Raw genomic sequence first — 16,133 nt, 5'->3', positions numbered from 1 at the left:
TTTAAAAATTAACTCATTATCCTGTCATTTGCGCTTGAAACTTCAGTATTTTTAACTATTCACCTCAAAAAGTATGACAAAAATCTAATTTGATGCACATGAGTCACCTCGCCTGTTTGCGCACTTGGAAGCAATTGTCATTATGTTAGGCATTAACAACGCTTGAATGCAACTTTTCTTGCTTGGTGTGCATTTAAGTAAAACTGAAAGCTTTGCTCAACGTCCCTGCTTGAACTAAAGCTGGAGGAAGAAAATTATTTTTTATATACAAAGCCGCTTTTATAGCGCTCTCTGGCGCTCTGCGACACCTAGACGCCAAATACCCATATCCTCCCAAAGCGCCTCAGGGAGCTGGGAGCTGGCACACCCTCATTTCTTCTAAAACTCCCCATCGCCACCCTTTCACTGGGCGCCCCCTTCGTCTCCTCCCATGCAGGAGAAACCCAATCTAGCGTATTCTTCGGCAGCCGTTCGGCAGTCATTTCTTTTGACATGACCATACCAGACACGCTGTCTGGTCATGACGTCGAATACGATTGTTTTATGATAAGCAAAAGTTCCGAAAATAGTAGGGATGACTTACTGAAACAAGTGAAAGACAAGTAAGGAACAATACAAGAGCCCGGACATTCGGGGCGGGGGTCAGGCGGGAGCGACACGGTGGTCGTGGCCTGGGTCGTCGACGTCGTCGTCGTCTGCTGGGTCGTGGGGCGGGGCTTCGGCCGGCTCGTCTGAGGCCGCTGCCGCGTGTGGTCGCAGCACATGGAGCCACGCTTGCACGTCGAGGTGTTGGCGATGAGCACCGCGGGCCTCTCACAGAAGGCCGCCATCAGGTTGAGCAGACAGTAGCCGGGACACGGCGGGAGAGACGCGCTGTTCTTATCGTTGTTATTGCTGTTGTTGTTGTTCTGGGGTTGTTTGAGGGCGGGCGTGGTCGAGGGGGGCGTGGTGTAGGAGGAGCCACCGGTGGAGTGGGAGGAGTTTTGGTGGGAGGGAGGTGAGGGTGGAGGCGGGGCCGTGATGCAGCAGGAGTCGTCGCCGGGGCAGTGGGCGGAGGGGTCGATGTCGTCGCAGAAGAGGGCGAAGAGTCCGGAGACGCACTCGCCCTTGCAAGGGCGGTGGGAGGGGATGGGGCGGGAAATGGTGACCGGGCTCGGGGGCGTGGTCTGGTTGGAGCCGGGGGCGGGGCCCGAGCTGGAGTTGCGGTTCATGAGGATGAGGTGCGGGGGTGGCTCGCTGCCCCCGTAGGAGTCTTTGGACACGCAGCATCGGAGCCCCGGCCTGCAGAGCCCCTCCACTCCCACCACCGCCTCGCAGTAGTCGGCGATGCGCTCGGCCACGCACACGCCTGCGCACACTTTGGTCGCTGCAACAGAAAACATCCATGGATCAACCATTATGCATCACACCTTAACCAAGCCGAATGGGTGAGCCCCCGAAAGGAGGCAATGAGACTAAACTTCTAAAAATAACAAGAGACGCCCCAATACTGATCAAAATGGACAATAATTTCTGACAAGACAAGTCAAATTAAAATGCAACGGATTACTTACCCTTCCTGCGGGCTGATTGTTGAAATTGATGGACAAGCTATACACGAAGAAGAAAAAGAGATAGGTATAGCGGAATCCTGCTGGTTGAAGCGGGTGGTTGTAATGGATAGAGAAGGTAGATAATTCACTGAGGGAAACCCACGAGAGACCCTATATTAGTCTATCATTTTTTCCCTGAGTCGATAGAAACCAACTATTTCCACCAATAGGATCGCTTCATGCTCCCTATGTCTTCTTTGTCCATAGCTTTGTCTATCTATTTCAACAATGAGCCCGCAGCTCTCTCCAATAAGTCTCGCCCCGAATAAAAATTATAGGTAGAATAACGAAGAATACTAAGGTCTTTCCAAAGTAGTTGCGTAATTGTTTAAAAAAGGATCACCATTTGAAATAACGCGGTGTTCGACGTCATTCACCTTAAATGTCGTCTACTAACGCGGAACTAACGCGAATGCATCATTGATTGTTAAATCCAAGAAAGACGAAACGATGATACGTCAGTGCTACGGTGAATGACGTCTCGACTGTGTAGAACAATTTCTACTTTACCAATGTCCGGGTTGCATATCTAAAAGAATGAAGGCCGGCTCTCGGAATAGAAAAGCCTATGGCTGCAAAGATCCCTGCTCTATCAATGTTCGTATTGCGTGAAGAAAAAATGGATGGCGCTGCTATTCTTATATAGGCAAGGGTGTTAAAAGTAAAGGTACGTGCTTTTGCGATAGTCTGACTACAATAATTGGGAAAAAAATAATTTTAAATTTTCCACCAATAATTATTTTTTCTTGAATCGAGAATTTGACTGCTTACTATGAGCTACCTTCTTGCTTTCCCCAAGACTTTTTTTTTCTCGCATCAAGAAACATTCAGCTTAAATAAAGATAAAAAAAAATTCTTGGCGGCAAATTCAAGAATCATCATGCTTGAGCCGAGCACATTTTTTTTTTTTTTTTTTTTCAGTGAAGGTTTGTTCATATCTGGCCTGGTCATAAGAACGAAGGTGTAATTACTTTAAGTTAATATAAGTCTATTTCCAATTACTATAGACCATGATTGGTCTTAAAATATACTTACAGTTATTATTTTTATCCGTCGATGAGCTTGATGTCGTTTGCGTGGATTCTGGTGAAAACTGGAACACATCAAGTAAAAACAATATTAGCAAGTGTATAGTAATACACGAACTGCACTTAAAAAATTCAACTGGTCCGAGTTACACTAAAGGAGGGAACTTTAGGGGAAAATCAAATTTATAGAAAAACTTCACGCATCCTATAAAAATGCTTTCATTCAGCAAATACTGATAAACTTAAATAAAGCGATACTCTTTTTATTTTCCATCTGTGATTCCTTGTTCCTCCGTGTACTAGGTACTTTTTAACAGCTAATTTCTTTTTTTTAGTCCGTCTGTCAGTTCGCATCATAATTCAGCTTAATGAACATTTCAATAAAAGTCTGTCGAGTTTAAACCGTATAATCACTTTTAAATACGAACTCCCACCATAAAATCACGTCAAGCACTCATTTTTACGGCAAAAGTGTCTAGTAATAAGGTTATCAAGGATTAGTAAATTTGCAAAAAGATAGAGATTCACCCCCCCCCCCCCAATCATACTGATTTGTCATCTTATCACAATTGTTTCCTTTGCAAAAAAAGTACCTAGTCAAGTATGAATAAGCTGACTCGGAAAAAAATTATCAACGTGGGTTTTTTTATCCCAATGTCTTTGGTGAGCCAGAAACAAGCTATAAGAGAGAATGCGTTAATTTTGAACGAGGCTCTCTATAATTTAATTTGAGAATGGGCATTTCTACAATCATGTATTAAACCACAGGACTTACCAGAGAAATTTTATTTGAAGCTGCAGTAACCGCGCTGGTAGTTGGTGTTGCTGGCCTCGTAGTTTGTTGTTGGTAAGAACTGGTTTGTGACTGATACTGGTTGTTCTGTTGCATGTACTGATTGTTCTGTTGCTGATACTGGTTATTCTGTTGCTGATACTGATTATTTTGTTGTTGGTACAGATTGTTTTGTTGCTGATACTGATTGTTCTGTGACTGATACTGGTTAGTTTGCTGCGTTTGTGGTGACTGACTGTGTTGGTTGTTGTGCTGATGCTGTTGGTTGTTGTGCTGATGCTGCTGGTTGTTGTGCTGATGCTGTTGGCTGTTGTGCTGATGCTGTTGGTTGTTGTTCTGTTGCGGTTGATAACTCGAGCTGACGGTGCTAGAGGGCGCCACGGTCGAAGAGCCATTGGCTGGAGGGTCCACACAACACCTCATTGAAGGGTTCGGACAAGCGACATCTTCTAGAACTTCGTAACAAATCAGTGTCGCAATGGTGTGTACGCACACACCTGGGCAGTCTTTGCTGTCAGCTGTGCTCGTGATTGTATCAAGTAGACCTGAAAAATGAAGAAAATATACTCAATTAATTAATCGAATTGATTTAAACACGAAAACTTTTAGCCACAACCATTTACTTTTAACTAAAGGGTCTGCTCCACACGGGGGTTCAGGGCAAGTCTCTGCTTTTTTTTATTACATCTTTTTCTTTAAAAAAAAACAAACCTACAGTTTTTCTTGAAACAAAGGAGAATTTTTCTCATTCATTTCACAATACGCAGAAAACTTCAAGGAGATGATCTGGTTAGCTTTCTCGCCAAAAATAATAAACACATGATCGGAAATTTTTATCACTGCAGTAGCTAGCGTAAGGTACAAACGTCTCTCAACTTCAGCCATAAATATGTATGATATGCAATAATCTAACAAAACTTCTGATGTGGTCAATTACGATTCATTCTACAATTCCCATCAGAGTCAATCGTAAACTTGCCATCTATTCTACCACGAGCCGCTTACTTTTCTATCGCTGCGTTTAAGTCTCTGAGGGTTTCCTCTGGAGCTGCAGGTCAAGTGGCCGGCATTAACAATTTTAGACTAACTGAGTCTAACTGAGACTAACTTAGACTTTTGAGTCTAAATCTGCGTAATTTCCAATCATGTTCTATTTATTTATTTGAACGAAAAAACTACGCAACGATCTGCATGTATTATTTTAACTCTGAGAGAGTTGCAACAGGTATTTACACGTTGAGACTTTCGTCATCAATTCGTATGATATGAACTGTAACAATTAAAAACACAAAAAAAGTACTATAGAAAAGAAAAGAAAGTATTTGTTGATACGAAAACTGAATGAATATTGGCTCACTCCCACTTCTATCTCTCCGGTCAGGTCCCAGTGGCGAAATTTTCCCGAGGGGCAGAAGTCTGCGACTCAAGGCAGTGGCGATTCCAGACAATTGGCAACACTGTTTCCTCCATTCAAACGTACTTGAAACAATCGATTCTTCGTGAGGAAGCTCGCCTCACCTAAAATCGATATTTTCAACGGATTTGAATGAAAGAAACACAGTGTTGCCAATTTGTAAAATCGCCACTGGAAGCGAGAATAGAGGGCAGGGATCGGCCAAGGTGCGAATGTTGTCGGGTCGGTGTCGCGTATGGCGCCCGCCGCGTAAGAAAGACGTAAGTCCCATTCAAAGTTCGTAGCACGTCGGTTGTTCCTCCGGGCGAGGTTTCGTGTGTATAGTTAACGGGCGGTGGGGACCCGACGCCGCACAGTGGATCGAGTCAACAGGAGAGATCGGACAAAATTTGAAAACTTTAAAAGCTTATAATTCTGTTTATACAGAATTTTGAGGTTCTAAAAGTGGTTCCACTGGCTCCCTCGTGAAATTTTCTTCCATTAGCACCCCTCATAATTTAAAGTCAGACAAAATAAACATTAAAAAACCGCAGTTTTCGTCAAACATTTTTTGTCCGACCCCTCCACTGAAAAAAAATTCTCGGCGTTTTTACCAAGGTACGTTGGTACCTTTACCATCTCACTTGTTTTACCAATTATTGGTAATTTTACCAAGACAGAATGGTAAGCTTACCTAAAAACCGGTATTTTTACCGTTTTTTCAGGTAAGAATACCACTTTTATTGGTAATCGATTCCCGGTAACTTTGCCATTTTATCTCGGTAATTCTACCACAGTCGATAAAAAATATTGGCGTTTTTACCAAGGTCCAGCAAAATTACCGAGAAAGTTCAATAATTTTACCGAGATTTCTCGGTAAAATTACCAATTCCATAAACGGTAATTTTACCAAGAAAAAACTGGGATCAAATAGAACCCTGAATTCTTGGTAATTTTACCATTTTTTTCGTAAATACAACGAGATTTTTTTTCAGGGTCTGATTGACTCGACCCAGTGTGCGGCGACGCCGAAGGAAGGCGGGACGCGGTCAAACGTGCGCGGATAAGTAACGGAACGGTATTCATCAAGCCGATGACTGTAACTTGTGAATATTCTCTCCACCAACTTCCCAGTTAGGTCACCGAGCTGAGTTCACTTTTAAAATATTCAACGCCCTCCAGCGCCGCCGCGCCACCGCGCCACGTCCCTCACTCTCTCTCAGATTTCCTTCCAACCACGCTCCCCAAAACTCACCCGTTCTTCTCCTTTATGCACCGAGAAATATAGCTTTCAGGGAGTTCCTATGGGATGGGTGCATAGTTCTTGAACGGGTCAGTTGCGCTAGTCTCAGAATCGTGTTTTGATGGTTAACTCTTGACGATTAGCTAAAAATATTAAGATCTGCCCGAACAGAAACTTTCTACGCTCAGTATTGACCGAGATATCGCGCTTTGAAAAATTCGGTTTTATGACGTCATCTACCCCGGTAACGACACCCTTGCCTTGGTTTCTTCCGCCTTCCTTTCATCCGAGTTTCAAGTTGAGAAACCAGTAAAAATGAGTGTTTCCCTAATTGATAAGAATAAAGTGGAAGAAACCAAGGGAGGACTACCGCGGTGGACGACGTCATAAACCGAACTTTTCAAAGCGCGATGTCTCGGTTGATATTGAACGTAGGAAGTTGCTGGGTCCCTCCTGGTAGAAAACGTAGAGGACGCCCTGCCAAGTCGTGGATTGAGGAAATAAGGCAGGAAATGAGGAGAGGCGATCTACTGGAGGAGCTCTGGCAAGATCGCTGTCAGTGGCGGTTGAGTGTCGCAGAGCGCACAGAAGCGCTATAAGAGCGACCTATTAGTAGTAGTAGAAAGTAGCTGTTTAGACGGATCTAATTATGTTTAGATAATCTATACAAGCATCAAGCATCAAAACACGATTCTGTGCCAGCGCAACTGACCCCTCACTCTGAACGGTGACAGTTTCTTCAGTTCAACGCAACGTAAAGTAGGCAATTTTTATCACATAATGGAGTCTAGATGATTGGCCATTTTCGTGCTTTACCCGATGTGAGATTTAACAAAAACCACGATAGTGCCACGGATATTCTCTAAAGGAACAGTCTAATTCAAAATAGAGTACCAACATATGGAGCTCTTAGGGCCCAAAAGGGCGCAACTAACCTTATAACACGAAAAATAGCACCGCCGATCTTCAGATATATTGGAAAACAACGGTGATTAATGACATCGGATGCGCGATGGTGCATACTTTGATGCATCTACGATAATGCATCTTTCCACCTTGGTTCCATAAATCAGCGATGCAGGCATTTCATCAGTTGCTCCACTTACATCATTGATAAAACCAACGGAGAACTGAAGGAGAAACCATGACACGGACCATGGTAAATCATCGCGTTGGATGACGTCATCTCTTGTGTTTTCAAACTGGAATAAATCCTTAGAATAAGATGAAGCAATCTGGCGTCCGTTACCGCTTGGCTCTTGAAGACTTAGCAAAAATGAAGACTGAAGTTAGATTTACTTGACCTCCTACCCTCCTCCCGTCCTCAATAACTGCTCCTTGCGCGTTTAGCTGGTTCTCGATCTGGTAACAATTTGAAAGATGTAATTCGATGGTCTGCACTGAAAGAATTGAGGTGGCAGTAATCTGGAGTGATGGAAGGATGGAGTTGGCAACGCTGCGGGAAGTGGTGCGGTCGGCCGTCGGGTCAGTGACTTCCAAGGTCGCCGATCATCCCATCGTGAGCCGCGCGCGCGCCGCGCCACGCCGCACCCTCCTCGACCGGCCCTTGCCGTATCCCCCACACCCCCCGCAACCCCCGCTCAACGTCCTTCACATGCCCGATCGGCGAGCGACGTCCGACGTCCCCTCAAACCCGGTGGGCTCCCCGCTGATAACAGTACAGACTCACTTAATATAGCCACGCCATTCTCGCAATACTCTATTATGTATGTCGATACTCGATGGCTCCACTGCAAATAAACATATAAATCCAAGTTATTCTTCGTCTTCATCTTCTTCTTCTTCTTCTTCTTCTTCTTCTCTTCCTCTTCCTCTTTTTCTTCGTCTTCCTCTTCTTCTTCTTCTTCTTCCTCTTTTTCTTCGTCTTCCTCTTCTTCTTCTTCTTTCTCTTTTTCTTCCTTCCTCTTCTTCTCCTTCATCATCATCCTCTTCCTCATCTTCTTCTTCTTCTTCCTATTTTTCTTCGTCTTCTTCTCCCTCTTTTTCTCTGTCTTACTCTTCCTCCTCTTCCTCTTTTTCTTTGTCTTACTCTTCTTCCTCTTCCTCTTCCTCTTCCTATTCTTCTTCTTCGTCTTCTTTCTCTACTTCTTCTTCTACTTCTTCTCCTTTTTCTTCGTCTTCTTCTTCTTCATCATCTTCTTCTTCGCCCTCTTCTTCGTCTTCTTATTCGTCTACTTCTTCTTCAGGTTTTATGGCCTACACTACTTGAAGACCCCGCAGCCAACTAAAGACGAATAATAAGGGTTCTACATATGGGGACACAAAGTGTCGTATACTCTGGGAATAACTGCCATAAATTTTATGAAGTCTATAAATAATTAACTACAATAAAACGAAATTCCCTCCTGGCGACGGTGCGCCTACAACATTTGGTTTTCATGCTGGCAGAAAAGATGACATTCAAATATTCTCGACCCACCTGTCAAGGTGGGTCAAAAAGTGGATGGAGGGATATTTTGGCCGAAATTCATTGTGCACTGCGTTTAGTTCTTCGCTCCGGCAGAGCGTTTTACTCCTACGGTTTGCAACTCTGCCAATCTGGTTGAAAAAGTCGGCCAGATCCACCCGCAAAAATTCGCCTATTTGGTAGTTTCTAGCTCAACAAGTTGCTCATCAATCATCATTTGGCGGATTGAAGCGTTGACCGCCAAACTCAACTTCTGCCCATCCCGATTACCTTCAATTGATTGTGCGGTACCTCTGAAATGCACTATCTTTGGTTTAATATTTGGTAATTTTGCAGGAAAATCCGTTCCACGGAAAAGAAGAAGTCTGTTTGCTTAACTTGATGGGCTTTGGGAGGGTCTTAGACTTGAAGACGCCAAGAGATGAAATTATTAATTTAAAAAAAAAATCTTGTCCAACTTCAATCCTGTGGACAGTGTGAATCAAAATGAGGACATTAGCTGAGAGTGAGCGTTGACATCTACGAGACATTGTCAAGAAAGTAAAACTTTTCTCTCATAAAAGTACAAGGCTTTGACATCCAGTGCAAGCTCATGAACCATTTTGTCTTTTCTATCTTTATTAGGAACTTTTCTATCTAAGCTCACTTCGAGCAGATTAACCTTAATCCAGCTTATGCCTCTCCATTTTTCTAGCCTTGCGTTTGAGTCTCTTGAATAATGCGAAATTCCGAACTCTGAGCATCGTTATTGTATGATTTAGTTCTTTGAAACAAAAATCCCGGAAGACACGGTTCATGATAAGACTGTTGAACGCGATGTTGGGATTTTTGCAGTTTCACTGTCGATGTTCTGTGTTGTATAAAATTGTATTAATAAATTATTATAATTTTAGTGGATTTTAACGCAGGTTTCAGGGTCCTTGGTTAGGTGAATGTAATCTTAAGTTTTTGATTAGGCTTGTGATTTCGTTCAGATTTCCCATAAAACTGTTTTAACTTTCTACTTAAAAAGTAGGTATCCATGCTATATTTCATGGTTGCCTTAATTTACACAAAAATATTGACTCGCAGCGCTCGGAGTCGCCGGTCATGACACGAAATTTCATTGTCTTCCCGCGTAAATCCCACCGGCTTCTTGTTCCTCGACTTCGCTCGCTGTGGGAAACCACTATTGCAGCGTTCTGCTCTGATAAACTATTAATGCACAAAATGTTTGGATTTATATTTGCAAACGCTAAGTACAGAACCGACATCGCACAATGTAAATTAGAAGCCAGTCGATTCACTCGTAGCTGCCAAATGGGAAAAAAATTCTTGATTTAAGCTAGATTCTGATTGAATCAAGAGTACTTTTTCTTGTCGATGTTTTTAAGAGTCTGGACTCTAGATCCAAAGTGTTTTTTTTTTTCCAGTGAGTTACATCGATAGTACGACCACAACTCACCTTAGTTTGCAACACTCCAGATTTCCTGCAACACGATACTTTTTCGAGGGATTACGGACCTGGACCGTCGTGTCATCGCATTGAATTTCCTTTGATTTTCCTCCACCTTTCCGAAAATGATTTCTGATCATGTTATTTCGAATAATATTATCTTCTTCAAATCATGAAGGAAACTTGGAGACAATGCAATTTAGGAAAGTGTATTTGTATAGTTTTACCATCAATAGGGACTTTGTAAAGGAAAGAAATGATTGGAGTCGCAAAATTTGTACCTCCGATTGTGACCTTGTGAGTCGATTTTCATTTCTTACTTTTTAAAGGACACCTCGCCGGCAGTTTCTTTTGAAATTTTCTTCACTTCTCTTCTAAAATATCACAAAATGTTGATCAGTTTTCCTAGGAAGAGACAAAACACGATGGTATTTTTTTTAAACGCTGCATTTGAGATACGTCTTTTTTGCATTTAGCCATCAAGGTTGATGATTATGGTTTCTGGTATTTCCTCTCAAAAAGCGTGGAAACCACGTTTTAAAGGATGCAACGTGGCAACTATGATTACAGGAAATGCCCATGCCGCGGCGGGAGGATGTTTCGGGAGTTCTGGACTCAATGGTCGAATGACCCATATTTTCATTTTCTCTCGCTCCTCCGCAGCCCCCCCCCCCCCCCCCCCCGCATCCCCCTCACCCTCGCCTGCTTGGCGTCCCCGATCCTGATTCCATTCAAAAGAGGAAAAACTCACTGCGTAATGGTCGCGCGCGTGATGAATCATCAGAAAAAACCTACAAGGCACACAATTAGGAAGATGGCTGAACGCACCGCCATGCTAAGGAAAAACGCCGTATGAACCTTCAGGCGTTGCCTTATCTCCTTGATGATTTACAAATCATAAATTTTTTAGGAAAGAAAATGTTTTTCTTCCAATTATTCAGAGGATTTTGTTCGTAATTTGATCTGCAGTGTTCGAAAATTTCAAGGAAAAGTATTCATGAAATTATTAAAAAACTGAGAGGCAATGGGCCTGTTGCAAACTTTTGCTACAGCAAAACTAAGAGTTGTTTCCTGCAGATAATGCCTCAAAAATCACGATGAGCGCATCGGCAAAGTCTGAAATGCACTCATAACTTCACAATCTGCGTAAGATTTTTGCGGTTTTTTGAGCTTCCCGCTTCGAAAACGATACTACGGTACAGGTGAACATTTTGTTAGAGGAGTCGTTCCATTGGCGACAATACTCATCATGGCCGACGCCAGTCCGCCAAAACACGTGTGATGGGACGAGATAACACCTGAACAGGATTAAACCATATAACAATCGGCGTGTTTCCGTTCATATTTTCCTGGCCCGCCTTAATTGACCTTGAACTCTCCTCGAATTACGCGAGGAACTGCGCAAGCGTCGGCCATGATGAATATTGCCGACGATGGAGCGACTCCTCTAACAAAATGTTCACCTGTGCAGTAGTATCGTTTTTGAAGCGGGAAGCTCAAAATAACGCAAATTTCTTACGCAGATTGTGAATTTATGAGTGCATTTCAGACTTTGCCGATGCTCTCATCGTGATTTTTGAGGCATTATCTATAGGAAACAACTCTTCATTCTGCTCTAGCAAAAGTTTGCAACAGGCCCATTTGACAACATTCGAATGTTCATACGGCGTTTTTCCTTGGCAAGGCAGCGTAGCTCTACTAAGAAATTATAGTTCCCGTACTTAAATTTACAATCCATTTCAACCGATTTTGAGGATGCTCATGGCGAGAGAAAAGTAGAATAGGTCATTGCACAGAGTGGTGTTTTAATGAGTGGATCCTCTGGTATTGCTCTAATACTGCCGAGAGCTATTTTGGCGGCTTTAACCGAAATCAGCCAAAATGGATTTCCCGTTATGTAATGTTCTATCTTGTTTTACTATTTTAACAGTGTACTAAACCACTCGACGCCTTTGAACATTTCGGGGATTTACCATGGATTTTGAAGGGTGTATTTGACGAACTTTTACGTTTCACACTGCCCGGTTTGAAAAATAAACAACGAAGAAAATTAGAATACGACTGATGTAATTAGGCTAATTCCGGTAAAATCCATCCGACGCACAGTGGATCGAGTCAATTAGAGAGGTGGGACAAGAAATTTTTGACAAGAAACTGCGAATTTTGATGTTTATTTTGTCTTATTTTAAAGTTCAAGAGGTGTCACAAAGAGAAAATTTCACGAGGAAACCAATCGAACCATTTTAGAACCACAACAATTGGCATAAACGGAGTTATGAGCGTTTAAAATTTCCAAATTTTATCCGATCTTTCCTATTGGCTCGATCCACTGTGCAACGTGTGCATAAAGAACGACCATTTTACGAATTAATGTGAATAGGAAGTGGAATTGAGACTTCAAACGGATGATTTCTCGTGTAATGTAAAAGTTCGCATTGCAACGAGGAGATGCTGAAAGTGTCATGAGAATAGTATGAGAAGGAATGACATCCTGATAGTGTGAGAGTCCGACGGCCGGCCTTATGCGTAGAGTATTATTCGAGAAGACAATAGAATTGGTCACTAAACACACGGGACGCTGAGACGCACTCGACATTTAAACGAGTTCCGTACGGTATCTCTCATTGCCGCCTAATTTACTTCCTTTTCCAAAACCCCATCTGCCCATTCGCAGAATTCAAAAACGATAAATGCTTCGAATTCTAATCTCTGCAAGGCCTATCGTAAAATCCCAAGATTAGGCATATTGGGACCGCGTTAAGCAGAAAGGAACTAAGCCACCTCAGCTATTGCCAAATGGTCTAGGTCTCTTCCTACTTTTCTGCCCTTGCGTTTAAGTCTCCTGAAGTTTTTACAAATCGTAGTCTTTTTAAAACGAACATACATCATGTAAATATAGGTACTTCAGGAGACTTAAACGCAAGACCTGAAAGATAAGAAAACTAGAAAGATAGGGAAAAAACCATTCGGATAAAGGTGTGCGAATATGAATAAAATGCATATGAATCATTGATCTATCAAGCCAGAAATGAAGAGCAAGTCCTCTCCGCCGCAGTTGATGAGTAGGGCCTATCGTAGAATCCCATGATTAGGCATATTGGGACCGCGTTAAGCAGAAAGGAACTAAGCCACATCAGCCATTGCCAAATGGTCTCTTCCTACTTTTCTGCCCTTGCGTTCAAGTCTCCTGAAGTTTTTAAAAATCGTAGCCTTTATAAAACGAACATACATCGTGTGAATGTAGGTACTTCAGGAGACTTAAACGCAAGACCTGAGAGATAAGAAAACTAGAAAGATAGGAAAAAAACCATTCGGATAAACGTATGCAAATATAAAGAAAATGCATATAATCATTGATCTATCAAGCCAAAGTACTTTAAATTTTTTCATGAAAACGGTTGTGCGGATTTGTGCGTAAATTTCGGTGAATTTTCTGCATTGTGTGAGGCAGATTCCTTAACGTTTTTAAAGGAAACCACACAAAAAGTCTCTCGTAAAAAATTAAATTACCCAGTTATATTTGGCAATAGCTGATGTGGCTTGGTTCCTTTCTGCTAAACGCAGTCCATTTCTCACTCATCAATCGGACGTAAGTATCCTCAATAGAGAAGCACCCCTTCTGTTTTAAAATGTGACGAAATAAACATAAAAATTTGCAGTTTTAGTCAACAATTTTACGTCGGACCTCTTTGATTGACTAGACCCACTGTCCGACGACGGACAAAGCAACCGAGGAAATAATTCTCAGTCCAGCCAGGGAATTAAACTCGATGTAACTATCGGTAAGTATGCGAGTCCAATTGTGTCGCTGAAGACTTTTGACACTTAAGCGTTAAGGATTGATTGGGACTCAACTCACCTTTTTTTAAAAACTTTTCGATCGCTCATCATGCGGGACACACGGAAAGTTACATGCCATAAAATGTTGCACGACTCAACTCTAATAAACCGGGAAATCAAATAAAGAATCGGATTTAGTTGAAAGTATTTGTCATGCGTGGAGACGGTCAAGCAGGACAAAATTCGCACAAGAAACGGAAAGAAACTTGAACAATGCTGTGGGTATTTTGAATTTTCCGTCATGAAATTTCCTCGAAATTAACCTCCATCTTTGAAAATTCTTAAAAAGTCGCAAAAATCCTGTAAATCCCTCAATTTCTTAAGAATGTGAAAAAAGTCAATTTGAGGGGAAAAAAGTAGGTCAACTCTAATCCATTTCAAAACACAATTTGTGAGTCTCTACAAGAATGACATGAGTAATCTCCGTCTAAGCTTGCTTAGCATCAATCTTGCACGACAGGCATGGAATTCCGGGAGGATGACTCAACCCACGAACGAGACACTTGGCTTGGCCTCCTCCCAAAAGTGGACAATAGCCTTTCTTCTTGGCAAATGAGCGGAAATCTGTCTACGGAGACACCGGATCTGCGGTGAGATATAGCGCAGGAGAGGAGAGCGCGACTCGTTTTTCGTAATAGCATTACGTGAGTTACAACGGCATCGTGTTGTATGAGCATGTTCTCGATGTATCCAGATCTTCACAATCAAACTAACATATGGACTGCATTTTGCAATTTGAAACTAAAATTCTGGCTCTTCTGGAAAAACACTTATGTGTACGGGAAAACTAATGGCACATACGTTGTTTTTAAACCGGGTTAGATTTTATAGTTCCAAATTGCAAATTGTAGTCCATATATATGCCTGCAATTAAACAGTCTTAAGCACAGGAAAACCGTAAACAAGGACGTTCGGATATTTGGAGGGCCTAGGTAATGCGGATTTTTGAAAGATCATGAATTCCCAGGCATTTTACGGTCCCCAGATATCGCAGCGTTAAGGGCTTTCTGAGGATTTAAGAACACCTAGACCTAGATATTGCAATTGTGTTAGAATTTTTTTTTTTTTTTTTTTTTTTTTTTTTGGGGACAATTTTAGAGTCGTGGGATTTCATACGTCGACTATTTTGGAGTTTTATTTTAAGGAGTTAGGAATTATTAGAAAGGTCCCGGATCTTGGGGATTCCCTAACATCTTATTGGTAAAACGGAATGTTGGAGTTTTTTAGCCAACGTGCGTTAAATTCAGCATAAAGCTGATCTTTGAACAATAGAAAGAAGAGGGTAGGTAAGAGAGAAAGTGGGCGAGAGAGTCGAACAAGGAGCAGGAGGAGTAATAAAAAGAGGAAGTCTAGAGGAAGTATAGATTTAGGTGGGTGAAGAAGAGGAGTTAAAAGAGGAAGCAGTTCAGCTAAAGGAGGAGGGGAGGCCAGAAATAATCGGGTGCAGAAGGAAAAAGAAGGAAATTCACTGAGGACGAAGAAGAAGAAGGAGAAGGAATGAAGACGAAAGCGAAGCAAAAGCAAAAAGAAGAAGGAAAACAAGGAATACGAATCAGAGTGAAGATGTAAAAAGGAAAAGATGGAGAAAAAGAAAAGTAATTAATTTTTTAGTATGATTCCCGAAGGAAATACATTACTGAAGTCGCGTCGCGATGTTTCTTCCAAAGAAAAGAAGGAGAACAAAGTAAGGATGAAAAAGGACAAGGAAATAAGGAGGAAAATGAGCTAAATGAACAAAAGGAGGAGAAGAAACATAAATAGGAGGAGAGGAAGAGAAATTGGCACTTTTACTTCCACATCTCCTTCCTCCTATCCTTCTTCCTCTCATTCTTCATCTTCTTCTTTTCCCACCTCTTCATCTGATGAAGTTGATGCACCATGTCAGCAACATGGATTTGCTAGGTGGATCGGGTCGACGGAAGCAAGGCCGGACAAACGGATGAGCGGATGTGGAGCCAGACCCACGCCACACAGTGGATCAGGTACATGGTACAGGTCGGACAAAATTTGGAAACTTCAAACGCTCGTAACTCCGTGTATACCAAAATTCGAGGTTCTAAAAGTAGTTCCATTGGTTTTCTCGTGAAATTTTCTTGTAGAGACACCCTTTAAAGTTGAAAATATGACAGAATAGTTATCAAAATGTGGAATTTGAGTAAAAAATGTCAAGTGCGACCTCTGTAATTGACTCGTTCCATTGTGCGCCGGTCGCGTCGGTTGCGGCTGGAAAAGGAGTGCAAGTGAAGTGGACGGACGCGAGTTAAAAGTGGAAGTTGGTCCGTCACGGTCCGTCGGATTCAGACGCGGGCTCGCGACTCGGGTCACGCACCGAACGACGCAAGTCCACGAGGAGCCCCCGCGCAGATCTGCGCTTTTGAGCC

The 16,133-nt window shown here is 42.3% G+C and overlaps 1 protein-coding gene across 1 annotated transcript in view; it reads right to left on the bottom strand.

Annotated features, from left to right (window-relative positions):
• The window catches only part of mas (trypsin-like serine protease domain-containing protein masquerade), a 43,067-nt gene that overhangs the window by 15,138 nt on the left and 11,796 nt on the right, over positions 1-16,133 (bottom strand). The window contains exons 2-4 of the mRNA XM_019044605.2: positions 3,396-3,958; positions 2,628-2,685; positions 584-1,366 (exon numbers count right to left, since the gene is read on the bottom strand). Of these exons, the coding sequence (XP_018900150.2) occupies positions 584-1,366; positions 2,628-2,685; positions 3,396-3,958 (1,404 nt within the window). The remainder of the gene's footprint in view (positions 1-583; positions 1,367-2,627; positions 2,686-3,395; positions 3,959-16,133) is intronic.

Source organism: Bemisia tabaci, chromosome 2 (genome assembly GCF_918797505.1).
Source record: "Bemisia tabaci chromosome 2, PGI_BMITA_v3".
In the NCBI taxonomy this organism is placed as follows: domain Eukaryota; kingdom Metazoa; phylum Arthropoda; class Insecta; order Hemiptera; family Aleyrodidae; genus Bemisia; species Bemisia tabaci.
Note: the sequence above shows the minus strand (reverse complement) of the source record. Positions and strands in the feature narration are given on the sequence as shown.